A 24412-nucleotide genomic window follows, 5' to 3' on the forward strand; every position below is an offset into this window, starting at 1 on the left:
CAGTGATGAAAAGTGCTGAGATTAGGGGTCAGTGATGAAAAGTGGTCAGTGATGAAAAGTGCTGGGATTAGGGGTCAGTGATGAAATGCTGGGATTTGGGGTCAGTGATGAAAAGTACTGAGATTAGGGGTCAGTGATGAAGTGCTGGGATTAGGGGTCAGTGATGAAGTGCAGGGATTAGGGGTCAGTGATGAAAAGTACTGAGATTAGGGGTCAGTGATGAAGTACTGGGATTAGGGGTCAGTGATGAAAAGTGCTGAGATTAGGGGTCAGTGATGAAAAGTACTGAGATTAGGGGTCAGTGATGAAATGCTGAAATTAGAGGTCAGTGAAGAAGTACTGAGATTAGGGGTCAGTGATTAAGTGCTGGGATTAGAGGTCATTGATGAAAAGTACTGAGATTAGGGGTCAGTGATGAAGTGCTGAGATTAGGGGTCAGTGATGAAGTGCTGGGATTAGGGGTCAGTGATGAAGTGCTGGGACTAGGGGTCAGTGATGAAGTGCTGAAATTAGAGGTCAGTGATGAAGTGCTGGGATTAGGGGTCAGTGATGAAAAGTGCTGAGATTAGAGGTCAGTGATGAAAAGTGCTGAGATTAGAGGTCAGTGATGAAAAGTACTGAGATTAGGGGTCGGTGATGAAGTGCTGAGTTTAGGGGTCAGTGATAAAAAGTGCTGAGATTAGAGGTCAGTGATGAAAAGTACTGAGATTAGGGGTCGGTGTTGAAGTGCTGAGATTAGGGGTCAGTGATGAAAAGTGCTGAGATTAGAGGTCAGTGATGAAGTACTGAGATTAGGGGTCAGTGATTAAGTGCTGGGATTAGAGGTCAGTGATGAAAAGTACTGAGATTAGGGGTCAGTGATGAAGTGCTGAGATTAGGGGTCAGTGATGAAGTGCTGGGATTAGGGGTCAGTGATGAAGTGCTGAGATTAGGGGTCAGTGATGAAGTGCTGAGATTAGGGATCAGTGATGAAAAGTGGTCAGTGATGAAAAGTGCTGGGATTAGGGGTCAGTGATGAAATGCTGGGATTTGGGGTCAGTGATGAAAAGTACTGAGATTAGGGGTCAGTGATGAAGTGCTGAGATTAGAGGTCAGTGACGAAGTGCTGGGATTAGGGGTCAGTGATGAAGTGCTGGGATTAGGGGTCAGTGATGAAAAGTACTGAGATTAGGGGTCAGTGATGAAGTACTGGGATTAGGGGTCAGTGATGAAAAGTGCTGAGATTAGGGGTCAGTGATGAAAAGTACTGAGATTAGGGGTCAGTGATGAAATGCTGAAATTAGAGGTCAGTGAAGAAGTACTGAGATTAGGGGTCAGTGATTAAGTGCTGGGATTAGAGGTCAGTGATGAAAAGTACTGAGATTAGGGGTCAGTGATGAAGTGCTGAGATTAGGGGTCAGTGATGAAGTGCTGGGATTAGGGGTCAGTGATGAAGTGCTGGGACTAGGGGTCAGTGATGAAGTGCTGAAATTAGAGGTCAGTGATGAAGTGCTGGGATTAGGGGTCAGTGATGAAAAGTGCTGAGATTAGAGGTCAGTGATGAAAAGTGCTGAGATTAGAGGTCAGTGATGAAAAGTACTGAGATTAGGGGTCGGTGATGAAGTGCTGAGTTTAGGGGTCAGTGATAAAAGTGCTGAGATTAGAGGTCAGTGATGAAAAGTACTGAGATTAGGGGTCGGTGTTGAAGTGCTGAGATTAGGGGTCAGTGATGAAAAGTGCTGAGATTAGAGGTCAGTGATGAAGTACTGAGATTAGGGGTCAGTGATTAAGTGCTGGGATTAGAGGTCAGTGATGAAAAGTACTGAGATTAGGGGTCAGTGATGAAGTGCTGAGATTAGGGGTCAGTGATGAAGTGCTGGGATTAGGGGTCAGTGATGAAGTGCTGAGATTAGGGGTCAGGGATGAAGTGCTGAAATTAGAGGTCAGTGATGAAGTACTGAGATTAGAGGTCAGTGATGAAGTGCTGAGATTAGAGGTCAGTGATGTAAAGTACTGAGATTAGGGGTCAGTGATGAAGTGCTGGGATTAGGGGTCGGTGATGAAGTGCTGGGATTAGGGGTCAGTGATGAAAAGTGCTGAGATTAGAGGTCAGTGATGAAGTACTGAGATTAGGGGTCAGTGATGAAGTGCTGAGATTAGGGGTCGGTGATGAAAAGTACTGAGATTAGGGGTCAGTGATGAAAAGTACTGGGATTAGGGGTCAGTGATGAAGTGCTGAGATTAGGGGTCAGTGATGAAGTGCTGGGATTAGGGGTCAGTGATGAAAAGTACTGAGATTAGGGGTCAGTGATGAAAAGTACTGAGATTAGGGGTCAGTGCTGGGATTTGCCCATGAAGTGCTGAAAAGTACTGGAATTCATACTTTAATACACGCTTTTTAAAATTACTTTAAAATGTGTAATTTATCAAAGACGTTTATAAAAAGATTTTAATCATAAGCATTATTTACTTTATTTTTTTTGATAGCCTGTATGTATTTAATTAAATTCTAATTTTTAGCGAATTTTGTAGTTTGCTTAAAACTTGCTTTAGGTATACTGAAAAAACTGGACAGACAAGACAATATCATTAAATGTAATTCTTTATATACTGAAGGTTTCTATGATGCTGGAACGACTACATGAACTAAAGGGTCAGATGGAACAGGAAAACAAGGAACAGCCTTGTAAACAGGAGGACAACCATCGTTATTTCTCTATGTTTGATGTACACAAAACAGACGGCACTGCTGACAGAACGGACGAAGCATCTGGCAAAACAACTCGCAGTCAAGGGAAATCTGTCTGTGATACATCTAATGATAATTATTGTAGCGCTGACTTAACTGAAGAATCCAATTTAAGGAAAACCAGTGGTTCTAGTATGCTGATAAAACCTGACAGTATTGGTAATGAGCCAGATAAATCTTTGATACCCTCCAGTACACCCATAACACATAATACTAACCAGGAACATTTAAATGTGTCAGTAAATCTAAAAGGTTCTTATATGGCGGCCTCTTCTTCAAGTGGGAGTGCTGAGACTCATCAAGATGACTTAAAATTTGTAAAACCAAATTGTCAGAGAAATGACAAAAGCAGTGTGAAAGGCAGTCCAGAAAAACAGAAAGATGGTAGAAAGGATAGTAAAGATGGTAGGGAGGAAAGTAAAGAAAAGATAGGACAAAAACGATTGTACCGCCAAACGGCCATGAAGAGGGCTCTCTCTCCTAGCTACTACAGCGAAGACATTTATAGATTTAAACGCTCGAGAACTCGAGAGGACTCTGTTAGTGAGTAACTTATCTCTCCAGACATTTTGTAGCCCACCATCATCAGATGGTACAGGATGGTCCGCTCATCCATCTGTCCCTCTGTCCGTAAACAATTCTTGTTATCACTATTTCCCAGAAAGTACTGAAGGGAACTTTCTCAAATTTTCTATGTAAGTTCCTCTTGGTCCGTATTTATGCATACCATTCAGTGGTGGATGTCTCTTGGATCTCAGTCACTGAATGTCAATATCTCTGATATGTCAACATCTCTGATATGTCATCATCTCTGATATGTCATCATCTCTGATATGTCAACATCTCTGATATGTCATCATCTCTGATATGTCAACATCTCTGATATATGTCATCATCTATGATATGTCAACATCTCTTGGTATGTCAACATCTCTGGTATGTCAACATGTCTGATATGTCAACATGTCTGATATGTCAACATGTCTGATATGTCAGCATGTCTGATATGTCAACATCTCTGATATGTCAACATCTCAGATATGTCAACATCTCAGATATGTCATCATGTCAAAATCTCTGATATGTCAACATCTCTGGTATGTCAACATCTCTGATATGTCAACATGTCTGATATGTCATCAATGTCTGATATGTCAATATATCTGATATGTCAACATCTCTGATATGTCAATATCTCTGATATATCAACATCTCTGATATGTCAACATCTCTGATATGTCAATATCCCTGATATGTCAACATGTCTGATATGTCAACATCTCTGATATGTCAACATGTCTGATATGTCAACATGTCTGATATGTCAACATGTCTGATATGTCAATATCCCTGATATGTCAATATCTCTGATATATCAACATCTCCCTGATATGTCAACATCTCTGATATGTCAACATGTCTGATATGTCAACATCCCTGATATGTCAATATCTCTGATATATCAACATCTCTGATATGTCAACATCTCTGATATGTCAACATCTCCCTGATATGTCAATATCTCTGATATATCAACGTCTGATATGTCAACATCTCTGATATGTCAACATGTCTGATATGTCATCATCTCTGATATGTCAATATCTCTGATATGTCAACATCTCCCTGATATGTCAATATCTCTGATATATCAACATCTCTGATATGTCAACATCTCTGATATGTCAATATCTCTGATATGTCAACATCTCCCTGATATGTCAACATCTCTGATATGTCAACATCTCTGATATATCAACATCTCTGATATATAAACATCTCTGATATATCAACATCTCCCTGATATGTCAATATCTCTGATATATCAACATCTCTGATATGTCAACATCCCTGATATGTCAACATCTCCCTGATATGTCAACATCTCTGATATATCAACATCTCCCTGATATGTCAACATCTCTGATATGTCAACATCTCAGATATGTCATCATGTCAACATCTCTGATATATCAATATCTCTGATATATCAACGTCTGATATGTCAACATCTCTGATATGTCAGCATCCCTGATATGTCAACATCTCCCTGATATGTCAATATCTCTGATATGTCATTATCTCCCTGATATGTCAACATCTCTTGGTATGTCAACATCTCTGGTATGTCAACATGTCTGATATGTCAACATCTCTGATATGTCAACATCTCTGATATGTCAACATCTCTGATATGTCAATATCTCTGATATATGTCAACATCTCCCTGATATGTCAACATCTCTGATATGTCAGCGTCTCTTATATGTCAACATCTCCCTGATATGTCAACATCTCTTGGTATGTCAACATGTCTGATATGTCAACATGTCTGATATGTCAACATGTCTGATATGTCAACATGTCTGATATGTCAATATCTCTGATATGTCAACATCTCTGATATGTCAACATCTCCCTGATATGTCAACATCTCTGATATGTCAACATCTCCCTGATATGTCAACATCTCTGATATATGTCAGCATCTCTGATATGTCAACATGTCTGATATATGTCAGCATCTCTGATATTTCAACATCTGATGATATACAATATCTAGTTTTGTCACATCAATCCAGTATTTTTGAGGGTCAAAGGTTCAGGTCAGTTATATTTCAGTCCTAAATAAGTCAAGGCCATTGGGTCAGATTTTAAGTCACTTGATGGCGAATATGTGATGTTATTAGTGAAGTCCAAGGTGATGAAAATTTAAGAAATGAGCAACATCTTTGGGTCAAAGTTCAATGTGTCTGCCATCTTTGATTTCTACCCAATACCTACCTAAAAGTGTGGGAATGGTAAATGGGTGATGTCAGACAAACATAAAGGAAAAAGAATAAATTTTATATTGTAATGCAAGCTCATAGTTTAAATGTTGGTTACAGGTGAATTCAGCAACAGTAGTTGGGCCGAGATGGAGCCATATGTGATTGGAACATTCTGTCTTTCACCACTCTCTACAGCCATGAAGCAAAGATTGATCTTACAGTACCTCACTCCAATGGGGGAATACCAGGAGGTAGGTTTAATGGATGTAGAGTGACTAAGATATTTAATGGATGTAGAGTGACCAAGAGATTTAATGGATGTAGAGTGACCAAGAGATTTAATGGATGTAGAGTGACCAATCAGTTTAATGGATGTAGAGTGACCAATCAGTTTAATGGATGTAGAGTGACCAAGAGATTTAATGAATGTAGAGTGACCAAGAGGTTTAATGGGTGTAGAGTGACCAAGAGGTTTAATGGGTGTAGAGTGACCAAGAGGTTTAATGGATGTAGAGTGACCAAGAGGTTTAATGGGTGAAGAGTGGCCAAGAGGTTTAATGGGTGTGGAGTGACCAAGACATTTAATGGATGTAGAATGACCAAGGGGCATGTTTAATGGATGTAGAGTAACCAAGAGGTTTAATGGATGTAAAGTGACAAAGAGGTTTAATGGATGTAGAGTGACCAAGAGGTTTAATGGGTGTAGAGTGACCAAGACATTTAATGGATGTAGAATGACCAAGGGGCATGTTTAATGGATGTAGAGTGACCAAGAGGTTTAATGGATGTAAAGTGACGAAGAGGTTTAATGGATGTAGAGTGACCAAGAGGTTTAATGGGTGTAGAGTGACCAAGAGGTTAAATGGATGTAGTGACCAAGAGGTTTAACGGATGTAGAGTGACCAAGAGGTTTAATGGATGTAAAGGGACGAAGAGGTTTAATGGATGTAGAGTGACCAAGAGGTTTAATGGATGTAGAGTGACCAAGAGGTTAAATGGATGTAGTGACCAAGAGGTAGGTTTAATGGATGTAGAGTGACCAAGAGGTTAAATGGATGTAGAGTGACCAAGAGGTAGGTTAATGGATGTAGAGTGACCAAGATGTTAAATGGATGTAGAGTGACCAAGAGGTTTAATGGATGTAGAGTGACCAAGATGTTTAATGGATTTAGAGTGACCAAGAGGTAGGTTTAATGGATGTAGAGTGACCAAGAGGTTTAACGGATGTAGAGTGACCAAGAGGTTTAACGGATGTAGAGTGACCAAGAAGTTTAATGGATGTAGAGTGACCAGGAGGTTTAATGGGTGTAGAGTGACCAGGAGGTTTAATGGGTGTAGAGTGACCAGGAGGTTTAATGGGTGTAGAGTGACCAGGAGGTTTAATGGGTGTAGAGTGACCAAGGGGTTTAATGGATGTAGAGTGACCAAAAGGTTTAATGGATGTAGAGCGACCAAGAGGTAAGCGTAATGGATGTTAGTTAATTGTTAGTGGTTGATTAAAGGTCATAACGTAGAGCTAGTAATTTTCGCATGTAAAAACATTCATGGTTTTCATTAAAAACAAAAGAATGAAATTTTGATGATTAAATTTGTTTTGATCTGAGGATGTCTGATTTTAATGATATAAAGTTTTGAACTGGCTCTAAGAGGATGTCTGGTTTTAACATGATTTTAGAATTACATATGATTTAATTAAATAAAATATTGTTATGGAGGTAGATGTGACCATTATATAGATAAAAGTTCACTTTGGAGGTAGATGTGACCGGTTGATAAATTAAAGTTCACTTTGGAGGTAGATATGACACGTAGATAAATTAAAGTTCACTTTGGGGGTAGATGTGACCAGTAGATGAATTAAAGTTCACTTTGGAGGTAGATGTGACTGATAGATAAATAAAAGTTCACTTTGGAGGTAGATGTTACCGGTAGATAAATAAAAGTTCACTTTGGACATAGATGTGACAAGTAGATAAATTAAAGTTCACTTTGGAGGTAGATGTGACACGTAGATAAATTAAAGTTCACTTTTGAGGTAGATGTGACCGGTAGATAAATAAAAGTTCACTTTGGAGGTAGATGTTACCGGTAGATAAATTAAAGTTCACTTTGGAGGTAGATGTGACACGTAGATAAATTAAAGTTCACTTTGGAGGTAGATGTGCCAGGTGGATAAATAAAAGTTCACTTTGGAGGTAGATGTGACTGGTAGATAAATAAAAGTTCACTTTGGAGGTAGATGTTACCGCTAGATAAATAAAAGTGCACTTTGGACATAGATGTGACAAGTAGATCAATTAAAGTTCACTTTGGAGGTAGATGTGACCGGTAGATAAATAAAAGTTCACTTTTGAGGTAGATGTGACCGGTAGATAAATAAAAGTTCACTTTGGAGGTAGATGTTACCGGTAGATAAATTAAAGTTCACTTTGGAGGTAGATGTGACTGGTAGATAAATAAAAGTTCACTTTGGAGGTAGATGTTACCGGTAGATAAATAAAAGTGCACTTTGGACATAGATGTGACAAGTAGATCAATTAAAGTTCACTTTGGAGGTAGATGTGACCGGTAGATAAATAAAAGTTCACTTTGGAGGTAGATGTGACACGTAGATGAATTAAAGTTCACTTTTGAGGTAGATGTGACCAGTAGATAAATAAAAGTTCACTTTGGAGGTAGATGTTACCGGTAGATAAATTAAAGTTCACTTTGGAGGTAGATGTGACCAGTAGATAAATAAAAGTTCGCTTTGGAGGTAGATGTGACCGATGGATAAATAAAAGTTCACTTTTGAGGTAGATGTGACAAGTAGATAAATAAAAGTTCCCTTTGGAGGTAGATGTGACAGGTGGATAAATAAAAGTTCACTTTGGAGGTAGATGTTACCGGTAGATAAATTAAAGTTCACTTTGGAGGTAGATGTGACAAGTAGATCAATTAAAGTTCACTTTGGAGGTAGATGTTACCAGTAGATAAATAAAAGTTCACTTTGGAGTTAGATGTGAATGGTAGATAAATTAAAGTTCACTTTGGTGGTAGATGTGACCGGTTGATAAATTAAAGTTCACTTTGGAGGTAGATGTGACACGTAGATAAATTAAAGTTCACTTTGGGGGTAGATGTGACCAGTAGATGAATTAAAGTTCACTTTGGAGGTAGATGTGACTGATAGATAAATAAAAGTTCACTTTGGAGGTAGATGTTACCGGTAGATAAATAAAAGTTCACTTTGGACATAGATGTTACCGGTAGATAAATTAAAGTCCACTTTGGAGGTAGATGTGACCATTAGATAAATTAAAGTTCACTTTGGAGGTAGATGTGACCGGTGGATAAATAAAAGTTCACTTTGGAGGTATATGTGACCATTAGGTAAATAAAAGTTCACTTTGGAGGTAGAATTGACTGGTAGATAAATTAAAGGTCACTTTGGAGGTAGATTTGACATGTAAAATAAATTAAAGTTCACTTTGGAGGTAGATGTGACAGGTGGATAAATAAAAGTTCACTTTGGAGGTAGATGTTACCGGTAGATAAATTAAAGTTCACTTTGGAGGTAGATGTGACAAGTAGATCAATTAAAGTTCACTTTGGGGGTAGATGTGACCAGTAGATAATTAAAGTTAACTTGGAGGTATATGTGACCAGTAGATAAATTAAAGTTCACTTTGGAGGTAGATGTGACCATTAGATAAATAAAAGTTCACTTTTGAGGTAGATGTGACCGGTTGATAAATTAAAGTTCACTTTGGAGGTAGATATGACCGGTAGATAAATAAAAGTTCACTTTGGAGGTAGATGTGACCGGTAGATAAATAAAAGTTCACTTTGCAGGTAGATGTGACCGGTAGATAAATAAAAGTTCACTTTGGAGGTAGATGTGACCATTAGGTAAATAAGAGTTCACTTTGGGGGTAGATGTGACCAGTAGATGAATTAAAGTTCACTTTGGAGGTAGATGTGACCGGTAGATAAATTAAAGGTCACTTTGGAGTTAGATGTGAATGGTAGATAAATTAAAGTTCACTTTGGAGGTAGATGTGACCGGTAGATAAATAAAAGTTCACTTTGGAGTTAGATGTGAATGGTAGATAAATTAAAGTTCACTTTGGAGGTAGATGTGACAAGTAGATAAATTAAAGTTCACTTTGGAGGTAGATGTGACAAGTAGATAAATAAAAGTTAACTTGGAGGTATATGTGACCAGTAGATAAATTAAAGTTCACTTTGGAGGTAGATGTGACCATTAGATAAATTAAAGTTCACTTTGGAGGTAGATGTGACCGGTGGATAAATAAAAGTTCACTTTGGAGGTATATGTGACCATTAGGTAAATAAAAGTTCACTTTGGAGGTAGAATTGACTGGTAGATAAATTAAAGGTCACTTTGGAGGTAGATGTGGCAAGTAGATAAATTAAAGTTCACTTTGGAGTTAGATGTGACAAGTAGATAAATAAAAGTTCACTTGGAGGTATATGTGACCAGTAGATAAATTAAAGTTCACTTGGAGGTAGATGTGACAAGTAGATAAATAAAAGTTCACTTGGAGGTATATGTGACCAGTAGATAAATTAAAGTTCACTTTGGAGGTAGATGTGACCGGTAGATAAATTAAAGTTCACTTTGGAGGTAGATGTGACAAGTAGATAAATAAAAGTTCACTTTGGAGGTAGATGTGACAAGTAGATAAATTAAAGTTCACTTTGGAGGTATATGTGACCAGTAGATAAATTAAAGTTCACTTTGGAGGTAGATGTGACCATTAGATAAATAAAAGTTCACTTTTGAGGTAGATGTGACCGGTTGATAAATTAAAGTTCACTTTGGAGGTAGATATGACCGGTAGATAAATAAAAGTTCACTTTGGAGGTAGATGTGACCGGTAGATAAATAAAAGTTCACTTTACAGGTAGATGTGACCGGTAGATAAATAAAAGTTCACTTTGGAGGTAGATGTGACCATTAGGTAAATAAGAGTTCACTTTGGGGGTAGATGTGACCAGTAGATGAATTAAAGTTCACTTTGGAGGTAGATGTGACCGGTAGATAAATTAAAGGTCACTTTGGAGTTAGATGTGAATGGTAGATAAATTAAAGTTCACTTTGGAGGTAGATGTGACCGGTAGATAAATAAAAGTTCACTTTGGAGTTAGATGTGAATGGTAGATAAATTAAAGTTCACTTTGGAGGTAGATGTGACAAGTAGATAAATTAAAGTTCACTTTGGAGGTAGATGTGACAAGTAGATAAATAAAAGTTAACTTGGAGGTATATGTGACCAGTAGATAAATTAAAGTTCACTTTGGAGGTAGATGTGACCATTAGATAAATTAAAGTTCACTTTGGAGGTAGATGTGACCGGTGGATAAATAAAAGTTCACTTTGGAGGTATATGTGACCATTAGGTAAATAAAAGTTCACTTTGGAGGTAGAATTGACTGGTAGATAAATTAAAGTTCACTTTGGAGGTAGATGTGGCAAGTAGATAAATTAAAGTTCACTTTGGAGTTAGATGTGACAAGTAGATAAATAAAAGTTCACTTGGAGGTATATGTGACCAGTAGATAAATTAAAGTTCACTTGGAGGTAGATGTGACAAGTAGATAAATAAAAGTTCACTTGGAGGTATATGTGACCAGTAGATAAATTAAAGTTCACTTTGGAGGTAGATGTGACCGGTAGATAAATAAAAGTTCACTTTGGAGTTAGATGTGAATGGTAGATAAATTAAAGTTCACTTTGGAGGTAGATGTGACAAGTAGATAAATTAAAGTTCACTTTGGAGGTAGATGTGACCATTAGATAAATTAAAGTTCACTTTGGAGGTAGATGTGACCGGTGGATAAATAAAAGTTCACTTTGGAGGTATATGTGACCATTAGGTAAATAAAAGTTCACTTTGGAGGTAGAATTGACTGGTAGATAAATTAAAGGTCACTTTGGAGGTAGATGTGGCAAGTAGATAAATTAAAGTTCACTTTGGAGTTAGATGTGACAAGTAGATAAATAAAAGTTCACTTGGAGGTATATGTGACCAGTAGATAAATTAAAGTTCACTTGGAGGTAGATGTGACAAGTAGATAAATAAAAGTTCACTTGGAGGTATATGTGACCAGTAGATAAATTAAAGTTCACTTTGGAGGTAGATGTGACCGGTAGATAAATTAAAGTTCACTTTGGAGGTAGATGTGACAAGTAGATAAATAAAAGTTCACTTTGGAGGTAGATGTGACAAGTAGATAAATTAAAGTTCACTTTGGAGTTAGATATGACAAGTAGATAAATAAAAGTTCACTTGGAGGTAGATGTGACCAGTAGATAAATTAAAGTTCACTTGGAGGTAGATGTGACAAGTAGATAAATTAAAGTTCACTTGGAGGTATATGTGACCAGTAGATAAATTAAAGTTCACTTTGGAGGTAGATGTGACCGGTAGATAAATTAAAGTTCACTTTGGAGGTAGATGTGACAAGTAGATAAATTAAAGTTCACTTTGGAGGTAGATGTGACCATTAGATACATTAAAGTTCACTTTTGAGGTAGATTTGACCATTAGATAGATAAAAGTTCACTTTGTCCAGTCAGTTATTTTATCTATTTTAATTACTCAATGTAGTTTTTAGGTCACCTCATGTCTCAGGTGACCGTTTCTAATTGCCTTTGTCCTTCGCCATATGTCGTGCATCATGTATCATCCATCGTGAGTTACATGGGTGAAAGGCTATCAAAATTAAAATTAAGTGACCTTTTCTAATCGCCTTTGTCCTTCGTCATACGTTTCTCTTGAGTGAAAGGCTATCAAGATAGTTCAAGTTCACAAGGGTCAAATATACTAAAATCTTTAAACAACTTCTTCTCATTAACCAAGAGGCCCATGCAGATACACTATTGAGCCCATAGCATGCTTGGTTGAAGGGCTATCAAGATTGTTCAAATGAATCCCATTGGGTGATCTTGACCTTCATTGAAGGTCACAGGCAGGGGTCGACATTAACGCTTGTCCGATTGTCCGGTACCAGACGAAATTGATGTCGGACAAATCATTAAAGTACTTGTCCGACGGGACAAGTAACAAATCTGTCTTTGTGTTTTATTTATGTTATATTCTGAAGTCAAAACTGATTCAATACTCACTGTAAAATGAGTAAAAACTCCTTTAAATTGTGTTAACCATCGAACGGAAGTGAGTTGATCATGCTTAGTAAAGCTTCATTCGGAACTACATAGAAATGATGGTAGACTTCCGAGGGCTCTCGAAAACATGTAATCGGTATCGTTAGTATGTTTGAAACGCATGCGAATGCTGTACATGTGAGAGCATTGATACTACGACAGATACCGTCTGCTGGAATCGTAATAAAAATGAATCAGTTTTGATATAATTAAGGAGGCTACAGATGAAGCAGACTGCCTTGCCCTAGAACACGGTGACATGTTTTAATGTTTTCACAGTAGTAAGTTTGTTTATAGTTTAGTCCAACAGTTCTTCATGAAAGTTAATTATTTTAAAGTACTTCATTCATCTGCTTTTAGGTAAAAAAAGGATGGTTTTGTAAAACTTAAATAACTTTCTTGCTGTTTTATTGTTGTTAGTAATTATTATGAGTCGAAATTATGGCTTGCAGTGCTTACCTCTACTTTGTAATAAATCATCTCGCTGTTTACACATAACAGATGGAAAGTAGAAACACATGTAGGACAAGTGATTATGTCATTCGGACAAGTGAATTTATCTTATCACTTGTCTGAAGGGACAAGTGCAGAAAAAAGTTAATGTCGACCCCTGACAGGGCTCAAATATGCTAAAACTTAAAAACAACTTCTCATTAACCAAGAAGCCTAGAAACCTGATATTAAGCCTACAGCATGTTGGGGTAAAGGGTTATAACGATAGTTCAGATGAATTAGCATGACCTTAATCTTTATTTATTGCCACCAGGCTCAAATATGCTAAAAACTTTGAAATATCTCCTGGAGTACCATTTTAACACACTTTGAAATCTGATATTTTGTCTGTAGCATGCTGGAGTGAACACATTGACCTCAAATTCAAGGTCACAGAAGTCAAATCTACCAAAATACAGTCAAACCTGCCTTAGCGACCACCTGAATTAAACGACTTCCTTTCATATGCGACCGTATTTTTTCCTCCCAACGTTATTTACTATTCTAGTGACCTGAATTAAGCGACTACCTGTCAGACGCGACTAACGACCATCATTTCTGTGTCCCAAATGCTGAAAAGCGACTTTTTTCAGCGACTTTCCGAGTTTTAAAACGGAAGCAGAAGTCCTAATCAAGAAGAAACCGGACGAACTTGTCTGCTTTTAATGATTAAAAAATACTTCAGAAATGCATGAAATGTCTTATTCTGTCTCAAAAAATGTATTGAATTTATTATCTTTGCCCTGATAACACCCAAAAACGAACGAAACTGTACTTTACTTCTAAAGAATGAAAGAAGGAGATGGGATATGGCGAAAAAACGTCCTCGCCATTCAGACGATTTTCACGAAATTTTGATAGATATAAATAAAAACATTTGCTTGGGAAGTATGAAAAAGAGTGAATAAACAGTCAACTTACTGTTTAACTGAAATTTATGTTCTTTTTGAGACATTAGGACAGATATTTGCCAGTTAAAAACGTCTCCATCGTTATGAAGGAAATGCAGCTACGTGACTAATAATCCGGAACTGAATTAAATTAAAAAAAATAAATATTTTACTACATATGTAGAAATGGGGATATTTTTATATATTGTCCATTATTATAAGCATTTTATTTTATTAAGTGAATGGTGATTTTTCTTTCTTTTCTTTTTTTTCTTTTTTTCTTTCGTTTTCCTCAAGAGGTCTCTTACAGATTTGATTATATTCACAATCTTAATTGATGACTGAGGTAATTCCTTTTCATATACATGTATGTACTAATACTTGTAGCTGATAAATATTACATATGTGGCAGAATAATTATGAACTTTCCTTTTCGGGTCATTTTCTTTGAACCTGTATTAAGAGCCCACCTGTCATATGTGACCTTTTTTATTGACTCCCTTGGAAGGTCACATATGACAGGTTCGACTGTATATCAAAATTCATATGAACGTTAAGTCCCATGCGCCTCTTGATTTTCTTTATCTAATTGTTTGTTATTAACTCCCTCTGTTTAAGTAGGATATAAAAATCCAGAATTTTTAGGTCACCTGAGACGAGGTCTCAAGTGACCTATTCTAATCGCCTTTTGTCCGTCGTCGTCCGTCGTGCGTCCGTAAACTATGTACATTTTCGACTTCTTCTCCAAAACAGCTTAACCAAATTCAATGAAATTTGGCAGAAAGTTACTATGGCTGAAGGTCAACCAAAATTGTGAATTATATGGTCCCCACCCCCCAGGGGCCTGAGGGGTGGGGCCAAAATGGGTCAAATTGTCTAAAACTTCAAAAATCTTCTTCTCTACTCTCAGATATGATGGAGTCAAACACTCTTCATAGATGGAAGGGTCTTGTGGTGCTTAACCAAAATTGTGAATTTCATGACCCTGGGGTCTCACATTTGCCCCTGGGGAGGGGGTAAACTTTAGTATAGTTTATATAGGGAAATCACATTTTTGACCATTATTTGTTGGATTTGTATTGGAACTCATTCTAACCTGGTCAACATTATCACCATGGGATAACAGTTTGATGGAATGCACATGTTGGCCCTGACTGAACCCCAGGGGCTGAGGGGCAGGGCTAAAAAGGATCAAATTGACAGAAATTTCAAAAATCTTCTTCTCAATAGCTATATAAGATAGAATCAAATACTTTTCATAGAAGGAAGAGTTTTATGGTGTTTTACTTAAATTGTGAATTTCATGACCCTTTGGGTATCACATTTGCCCCTGGGGGTAAACTTTAGTATAGTTTTAATATATAGGGAAATCACATTTTTGAATATTATTTGTTGGATTTGTATTGGAACTCATTCTAACCTGGTCAACATTATCAGCATTGGATAACAGTTTGATGGTATGCATATGTTGGCCTAACTGACCCCCAGGGGCTGATGGGCGGGGCTAAAAAGGGTCAAATTGACTGAAATTTTAAAAATCTTCTTCTCTACTCTCATATTTGGTAGAATCAAAAACTCTCCATAGATGGAAGGGTCTTATGGTGCTTTACTAAAACTGTGAATTTCATGACGCTTGGGTCACATGTTTGCTCCTGGGGAGGGCGTAAACTTTACTATAGTTTATATAGGGAATTCATATTTTTGACAATCATTTGTTTTATTTCTATTGGAATTCATTCTAACTTTCTTAAAATTATCAGCATGGGATGACATCGTAATGATAAGCACATATTGCCCCTGACTGACCCCAAGGACTGATGGGTGGGGCCAAAAAGGGTCAATTAAATTAACTGAAATATTTCAAATCTCAGGTGACCGTTAAGGCCCTTTGGACCTCTTGTTATGATTTCCTTCTCTAAAGTTAACATTACCCTTGGCCTATCAAGATGGCTGTCAGTAAAAATGTCTTGATATACTGTCAATATCATGTTTCCACATTCATATCATTTTCATGTGTGTATAAATCATTGTCGATCATTACTTAGTATTTGTTTTTGAAGTGATGGTTTTTAATTATTATCACAGACACTATTAACTGTGTCATTGTGCCGAGAGCGTACGAGACACCGAGTCTGGCCTGGCCGTGCCGAGAGCGTACGAGACACCGAGTCTGGCCTGGCCGTGCCGAGAGCGTACGAGACACCGAGTCTGGCCTGGCCGTGCCGAGAGCGTACGAGACACCGAGTCTGGCCTGGCCGTGCCGAGAGCGTACGAGACACCAAGTCTGGCCTGGCCGTATTATGTCCGACCTCCTTCTTATCGTTGTGGATTCTGAAGTATCACCAATATATACAAGAATAAGAGTGATCGTCTGTAACAGGAGGACCGCAGGTTAAATGTTGATTTCTGTTGTAGCTTATATCTGTACGACCAACAGGAGGACCACAGGTTAAATGTTGATTTCTGTTGTAGCTGATATCTGCTGCATTTGAACACAATGCTGTTGACCTGATTTTCTACTACATTGACTTGAAGTGCAACAAAGACATCAGATTAGCTTTCGTAGCATTGAAGGTGAGACAAGCTTCTACACTTTTTATAAACAGTTTTTAGTCAGAATTCATGTAACATTTGGACTTTTATAAACAGTTTTTAGTCAGAATTCATGTAACATTTGGACTTTTATAAACAGTTTTTAGTCAGAATTCATGTAACATTTGGACTTTTATAAACAGTTTTTAGTCAGAATTCATGTAACATTTTGACTTTTATAAACAGTTTTTAGTCAGAATTCATGTAACATTTGGACTTTTATAAACAGTTTTTAGCCGGAATTCATGTAACATTTGGACTTTTATAAACAGTTTTTAGCCAGAATTCATGTAAAATTTGGACTTTAATAAACAGTTTTTAGTCATAATTCATGTAACATTTGGACTTTTATAAACAGTTTTTAGACAGAATTCATGTAAAATTTGGACTTTTATAAACAGTTTTTAGCCGGAATTCATGTAACATTTGGACTTTTATAAACAGTTTTTAGCCGGAATTCGTGTAACATTTGGACTTTTATAAACAGTTTTTAGCCAGAATTCATGTAAAATTTGGACTTTTATAAACAGTTTTTAGTCATAATTCATGTAACATTTGGACTTTAATAAACAGTTTTTAGCCGGAATTCATGTAACATTTGGACTTTTATAAACAGTTTTTAGCCAGAATTCATGTAAAATTTGGACTTTAATAAACAGTTTTTAGTCATAATTCATGTAACATTTGGACTTTTATAAACAGTTTTTAGACAGAATTCATGTAAAATTTGGACTTTTATAAACAGTTTTTAGCCGGAATTCATGTAACATTTGGACTTTATAAACAGTTTTTAGCCAGAATTCATGTAACATTTGGACTTTTATAAACAGTTTTTAGCCAGAATTCATGTAAAATTTGGACTTTTATAAACAGTTTTTAGCCAGAATTCATGTAACATTTGGACTTTAATAAACAGTTTTTAGCCGGAATTCATGTAACATTTGGACTTTTATAAACAGTTTTTAGCCAGAATTCATGTAACATTTGGACTTTTATAAACAGTTTTTAGCCGGAATTCATGTAACATTTGGACTTTTATAAACAGTTTTTAGCCAGAATTCATGTAAAATTTGGACTTTAATAAACAGTTTTTAGTCATAATTCATGTAACATTTGGACTTTTATAAACAGTTTTTAGACAGAATTCATGTAAAATTTGGACTTTTATAAACAGTTTTTAGCCGGAATTCATGTAACATTTGGACTTTTATAAACAGTTTTTAGCCGGAATTCATGTAACATTTGGACTTTTATAAACAGTTTTTAGCCAGAATTCATGTAACATTTGGACTTTAATAAACAGTTTTTAGCCGGAATTCATGTAACATTTGGACTTTTATAAACAGTTTTTAGCCAGAATTCATGTAAAATTTGGACTTTAATAAACAGTTTTTAGTCATAATTCATGTAACATTTGGACTTTTATAAACAGTTTTTAGACAGAATTCATGTAACATTTGGACTTTTATAAACAGTTTTTAGCCGGAATTCATGTAACATTTGGACTTTTATAAACAGTTTTTAGCTGTAATTCATGTAACATTTGGACTTTTATAAACAGTTTTTAGCCAGAATTCATGTAAAATTTGGACTTTAATAAACAGTTTTTAGTCATAATTCATGTAACATTTGGACTTTTATAAACAGTTTTTAGACAGAATTCATGTAAAATTTGGACTTTTATAAACAGTTTTTAGCCGGAATTCATGTAACATTTGGACTTTTATAAACAGTTTTTAGCCGGAATTCATGTAACATTTGGACTTTTATAAACAGTTTTTAGCCAGAATTCATGTAAAATTTGGACTTTTATAAACAGTTTTTAGCCGGAATTCATGTAACATTTGGACTTTTATAAACAGTACCTGGCCACCTTGATGTGTCATAAGAAGTTTGCCATCGAGTTTCTACAGATGAGTGGGTTACAAAGACTGCTGAATGTGTACCGTCCATCCATCGCCGCCACAGGAGTGTCGCTCTGTCTCTATTACCTCTCCTACTTCGAGGATGTCCTTGAACGGGTATTTCTCTCAAATATTACTCTAGTCAAGCTCTATCTGTGTCAAGTAATACTGATTTAGGTGTTACTTGTGTCATGTAATACCGGAGTGAAGTGTTACTTGTGTCAGGTAATAGTACTAGTACCGGAGTGAAGTGTTACTTGTGTCAAGTAATACCGGAGTGAAGTGTTACTTGTGTCAAGTAATACGAGAGTGAAGTGTTACTTGTGTCAAGTAATACCGGAGTGAAGTGTTACTTGTGTCAAGTAATACCGCAGTGAAGTGTTACTTGTGTCAGGTAATAGTACTAGTACCGGAGTGAAGTGTTACTTGTGTCAGGTAATACCGCAGTGAAGTGTTACTTGTGTCAAGTAATACCGGAGTGAAGTGTTACTTGTGTCAAGTAATACCGGAGTGAAGTGTTACTTGTGTCATGTAATACCGCAGTGAAGTGTTACTTGTGTCAAGTAATACCGGAGTGAAGTGTTACTTGTGTCAAGTAATACCGCAGTGAAGTGTTACTTGTGTCAGGTAATACCGCAGTGAAGTGTTACTTGTGTCAAGTAATACCGGAGTGAAGTGTTACTTGTGTCAGGTAATACCGCAGTGAAGTGTTACTTGTGTCAAGTAATACCGGAGTGAAGTGTTACTTGTGTCAAGTAATACCGCAGTGAAGTGTTACTTGTGTCAAGTAATACCGGAGTGAAGTGTTACTTGTGTCATGTAATACCGGAGTGAAGTGTTACTTGTGTCAAGTAATACCGGAGTGAAGTATTACTTATGTCAAGTAATACCGGAGTGAAGTGTTACTTGTGTCAAGTAATACCGGAGTGAATTGTTACTTGTGTCTGGTAATACCGGAGTGAAGTATTACTTGTGTCAAGTAATACCAGAGTGAAGTATGTGTTACATGTGTAATTTGAAATTTGAAATGGTGTATGTATCAGCAATTACATGGATTTACACTGTACACATGCAATATCACCTGAGTAAATTACCATATTCAGGTCTTAAACGATGTATAATGACTCAATTAACATCAAACAAAACTTGAAATGATATGTCAGTACTTAGTTAATTCATAATTGAATTAAATTAAAATGGTGGCCAGTGTTACCTAGCCTACTGTACTCAGCTAACCAGTCAATCTTGATATAATTGCATACTTGCCAACTTTTTAAAATTCTCATGGGGGAGAAAGTGCGTGAGTGACATTTTTGACTGGAAAACACATTTCACGCGCAACACATTTAGCAAACAAAAACTAATTTGCTGTTGGAAAATAAATTTCTTGCATGAACACTTAAGCTTCATTCCCTCACTGAAAAAAAAGGGGAAAAAAACTTATTTCAAGATTGGCCAATGATCTTTTTTATTTAAGTTTGGAAAGATAATTATATAAGCAACAAGTCACAAAAAAATAGCTGCAAATTTACATCATTTTTAATTATTTCTTGAAATTATTTAACTCACTGTTCACTCTAAATAAAAGTATTTACTTAGATATGTTATAAAAGTTATGTTGGAAGATAGATGTCAGTCAATTAAATGCAAATTATCACAATGATATCACTTTCTATCAAGCTTTCTCTCCAGCAGTAAACTTCAAAAGAAAATACCGAAAATGTCACAATAAATATCTAGAGTACAATATAATATCTGAATGAAATTTCAAATGTTTCCTTTAGTTTACAGCAAAGACAATAATACAAAAAAATAAAAAGGGGTGTACCAGCAGTTGAAATCACTATATATATATACACTGTAGCCTTATAACTTAATGCTTTGTAGGTGGGGACTGATACTTAAATCAATTCTAAGTTTTACCATGGCATTATATAGTTTAAGAAAGTGAGTATTTGTGGACATGTTTTTGTTTTTCAAAATGTGAATTGGGAAAGTTTCTGTCAAAATAAGTCTCTGCTAATTGACACTAAGTATGCTGATGATACGGTGATTGAAACGACATTTTACCTACCGGCAACCAGGCCTTCGGTCTATATGGTCGTTATTGTGAATTTATTTCCTTGTGCTAATTTTCTAAAGATCAGCCAATGTTTAAATGTAGTTAACATTTCAATAAGTAATCTGTCAAAGGGCCTGTTTCCAAAATGGCCCCTTCTCTGATTCAAATTTCCTGTTGGTGGTGCATTGCCCATGCCGTTGTGGTCACAAATCTATAAAGTATAAAGATTTAGGTCACTTGGTTTGTTTTTTATGGTTCCTCAAAGTTGTACCTTTCAGAAGCTGTCTAAGTGTTGATAAAATGTGCATGTTATGTAAAATATTAAAGAAAATCTAATCAAATGATGGTCACCGTAAAGAATACATTCATGGCATGATTGTGACAAAAATTCATGTTTCCATCGCGCCATTTGGCTGTTTTATGGAAGAAACAATCTCAAAAATGCCATTTTCGATGATAACATTTTAGACACAAAAACTGTGTTTTTTAGAGAATACACCCTTTTATGGGCATTGGATGCAAACCAATTTTTATCCTATTAAACAGTACATAATATGCTATATATTGATGAGAGGAAAAATCATCAACATGTAAGTGGTGGAACATTTTCAAATCTTGGGTTGAATTAGCCTATGGTTGAATTGCCGATTTTCGACTTTCTTTAGATAATTAACAAAAACACAAGAGTATTTGCTCGGTATGTTGAGAATATGTACACAGATATGAAAAATAGTGAGAGAAACACTTTTTCATAAAAAAAATCCAAGATGGCTACTTCACAAGTCCCCGTGGTTGAAGACATTGGCTGACAAATAGACAGAACAACAAACAAAACGTGTTCCTTATGATTTTGGTTGGTTTTCGCATTTACGGGAGTGTTCATAGCTACGGGCGATTGTATAATACCTATATTTATAAGTTTGGTTAGTCACATGGTAACGGGGATCTTTCATATCGAGCCCCAAACATACTTTCGACATATGCACTCCGTTGCTGCATGGAAAACTATTTCAAGTTTTGTCGGAATTTCTTCACCTGTGGTTGTAATGGTCGAGGGTTTTCCAGCGCCCTGTAATACCCAAGGTAGTACAAGATACTGGAGATGTGCGCACACATTCCCATCGTTCTCTCTCCAACTGGGCACTGGCAGTAGTAGTCCTTTATTTGGGCCTCATCATCGGGTGAAACGGTGAACCGTATCCAAACGTTATATTTCGTTTGGCTTTTGTGTCAAGAATGTATTTGACATCGGAGAAGGTATGGGGAGTGCTGGTAAAGCCACACCTCGTAGTCTCCGTCATCACTTAAATGTTCGGCGATGTAACCAGGAGCCAGAGATATCTGATACGTTCCACACGTAATGGTTCTCAAGTAATCGAGATCGAGACGGGGAAACAGTACGGAAGATGCATCCATCTTGACAAACTCGGACCTTGCCCGTCTAGATAGATCCGGATCTGTCTTGACTCTCTGAGCTAAACCATTCGGTGTTGTCAAACGGTCCTTCATACGTTCAGCCATTAGCATATCTTTGGCACCTCTCTCTGGAGATCTCTGGTAGATTGGTCATCTAATACCATTCAGACAGGCTGTGACTGTTCGAAGCAAAGCCTCGATGACATTGATAAAGCTGTTAGACACTAATTGCGTTCGGAAGAACGTCCATTGTTTCAGACGACCATGATAGGATTCCACAATCAACCTCGATTTGGTGATAGTTCTGTCAAGATTTGATTGGACGTCAGAATGTTGACTTTGACCGGGTTTCAGGTATGACGGCATGCTAGCATTGAGGCCAGAGGCTTCGAGAACTGGTAGGACATCTCTAAAACCTCGGTCAACGACAACATTGTCATCTGGTTGTAGCCAAGTAACTAGCTTGTCCATGACTTTTTTTGTAATTGTAGCATCATTTTCGCTGCCAGTGAATGGTCCTACTGTGTCCAGAATGTAGCCATCTGGTAAGGCGATGCTCATGAATTTGAGATAGTTTCTCTTCTTCTGGCCACAGTAGGACATTCTCTGGAGCTTGTGGTTGGAGCTTTTCTGGATATAAATATAGGTGCCATCTAATATGGCAGTGGCTTTATCTCCAAAAATGCCTCTGAAAAGACAGTATTGTGCCCGAGCAACTGTTCTCTTGTCAAGTGATCCGGACCTAGAAATTGTGGGACTATCGATGTGTCTAATGCCTGTACTATGGAGTGGAAAGTTTTGGACACACTTGACTTGGAAATTCCAAAAAGAGAAGAACACTGACTCCAGGAAATGTTGGTTGTCAGTTTTACCCAGAACAGTAATAGAGCATCGTTTGTAGTCTTGGTATATATACCAGATGAAAGATATGGGGAACAGTGCGAGTGGATTTCGAGGAACTGATCTTTGGACCAACCTGTCCAGGCCATGCATGCAGAGTCATCAAGAGAAGAAAAGCTTATTGCAAATGCAGACTGGTTCTGTGAAAGGACGTGCGACACCTCTAGGAGGTCATTAATGATTTCGGACGATTTTGATGGTAACTGAGATTCCAAGGAACCTCTACCATCAAGGACAACCTCTGTAGACGGATCTAAGTCGTTACCAATAAGGTGAATGGAGCAGACGCGGGATGAGGTGGGACACCACAGTTTGTGTGAATAGATCAGGTGATGTCTTGCACGTTTTGGTAAGACTGATGATTTTGTTCCATTTATTGAAGGTAACAAGACAGAGACAGCATTTTTTGTGTGAAGATGATCCATTCAAAAGATCATGAAGGGTCAGCAACAGCAGGATATGGGACTGGGAGTCGTCTTCTTCCTCTATTTCCTGGTTCTGCTCGGGTTCAGGTTCAGGTTGATTTTTGTTCCGAAGATACTTCATGTAGCACTTCTGGCAAATAAGTGCTTGTTCCTTTGCTGACATCAATCCTTGTTGCACCAGCGTATCTAGGAGCCATTTATATTGTGGACTATTTACATTGCGTGCACTTCTGTTCTTATTGCCACTACGTTTCTTAAGTATAGTTGACAGCCTTCTCCAACACATTTACCCTCCATCTTGAAACAATAACGTTTGGTTTATGAAGCGTCGATAAAGTAACAAAATAGCAAGCCACCGATGATTGCTGTAAACAGCTAATACTTAGTAGTTTGGTACAATTATGCGAAAATGTGTGATAAATAACGAACAACTAATTACACAAAATAACAAGACAATATAATAAATCACATTCAATACCTCCAAGAAGCGCAGAAATTACTTAGAACAAAATAAAGTATTTCATATGGATAATCTATCTATTCGATGTGGCGTGGTCGGCAGGCACAAAGAAAGTGAGACAAGTCAGGGTCCCAACCCTGACAGAGCCACAACACTTTGGAGATGGGACAATAAAACAAGGAAAGTGAGACAAGAATAGCTAGCGTCGAGTCAATGATTCCGTAAACGTATAGACAAAGACAACAAGATACAGATAAATGTACAAGGCCACACGATCAGAAAATTCAAAAGAGGACAACTTGAGATAGAACAGTATTCATGTATCAGGGTGTCCTCAGTGTAAATCTTTATATCGATACTGTTTATTTAGTCGTTAGATATCATAAAACTGTCATGAAAATATCCGCTTTGATATTCAATATAAAATTTTGTATATAATAAGCCATATAATAGGGTTTCAGACAAGGTTGTTACTCATTTCCCCTTTTCTTTCAATTTACAACCACATTCAGGCGGCGATATGAGAACGTTCCACCACATGGAATTAGCTGATTTTTGGTACACATATGAAACAAGTTAAGCTCTATCCGATTTTGTG

At 36.9% G+C, this 24412-nt stretch overlaps 1 protein-coding gene across 1 annotated transcript in view; it reads left to right on the top strand.

The window, feature by feature from the left end:
* The window catches only part of LOC117330988 (DDB1- and CUL4-associated factor 1-like), a 225087-nt gene that overhangs the window by 15980 nt on the left and 184695 nt on the right, over nt 1–24412 (top strand). The window contains exons 7-10 of the mRNA XM_033889585.1: nt 2596–3271; nt 5617–5750; nt 16528–16629; nt 18510–18668. Of these exons, the coding sequence (XP_033745476.1) occupies nt 2596–3271; nt 5617–5750; nt 16528–16629; nt 18510–18668 (1071 nt within the window). The remainder of the gene's footprint in view (nt 1–2595; nt 3272–5616; nt 5751–16527; nt 16630–18509; nt 18669–24412) is intronic.

This window comes from Pecten maximus, chromosome 7 (assembly GCF_902652985.1).
Source record: "Pecten maximus chromosome 7, xPecMax1.1, whole genome shotgun sequence".
NCBI lineage: Eukaryota > Metazoa > Mollusca > Bivalvia > Pectinida > Pectinidae > Pecten > Pecten maximus.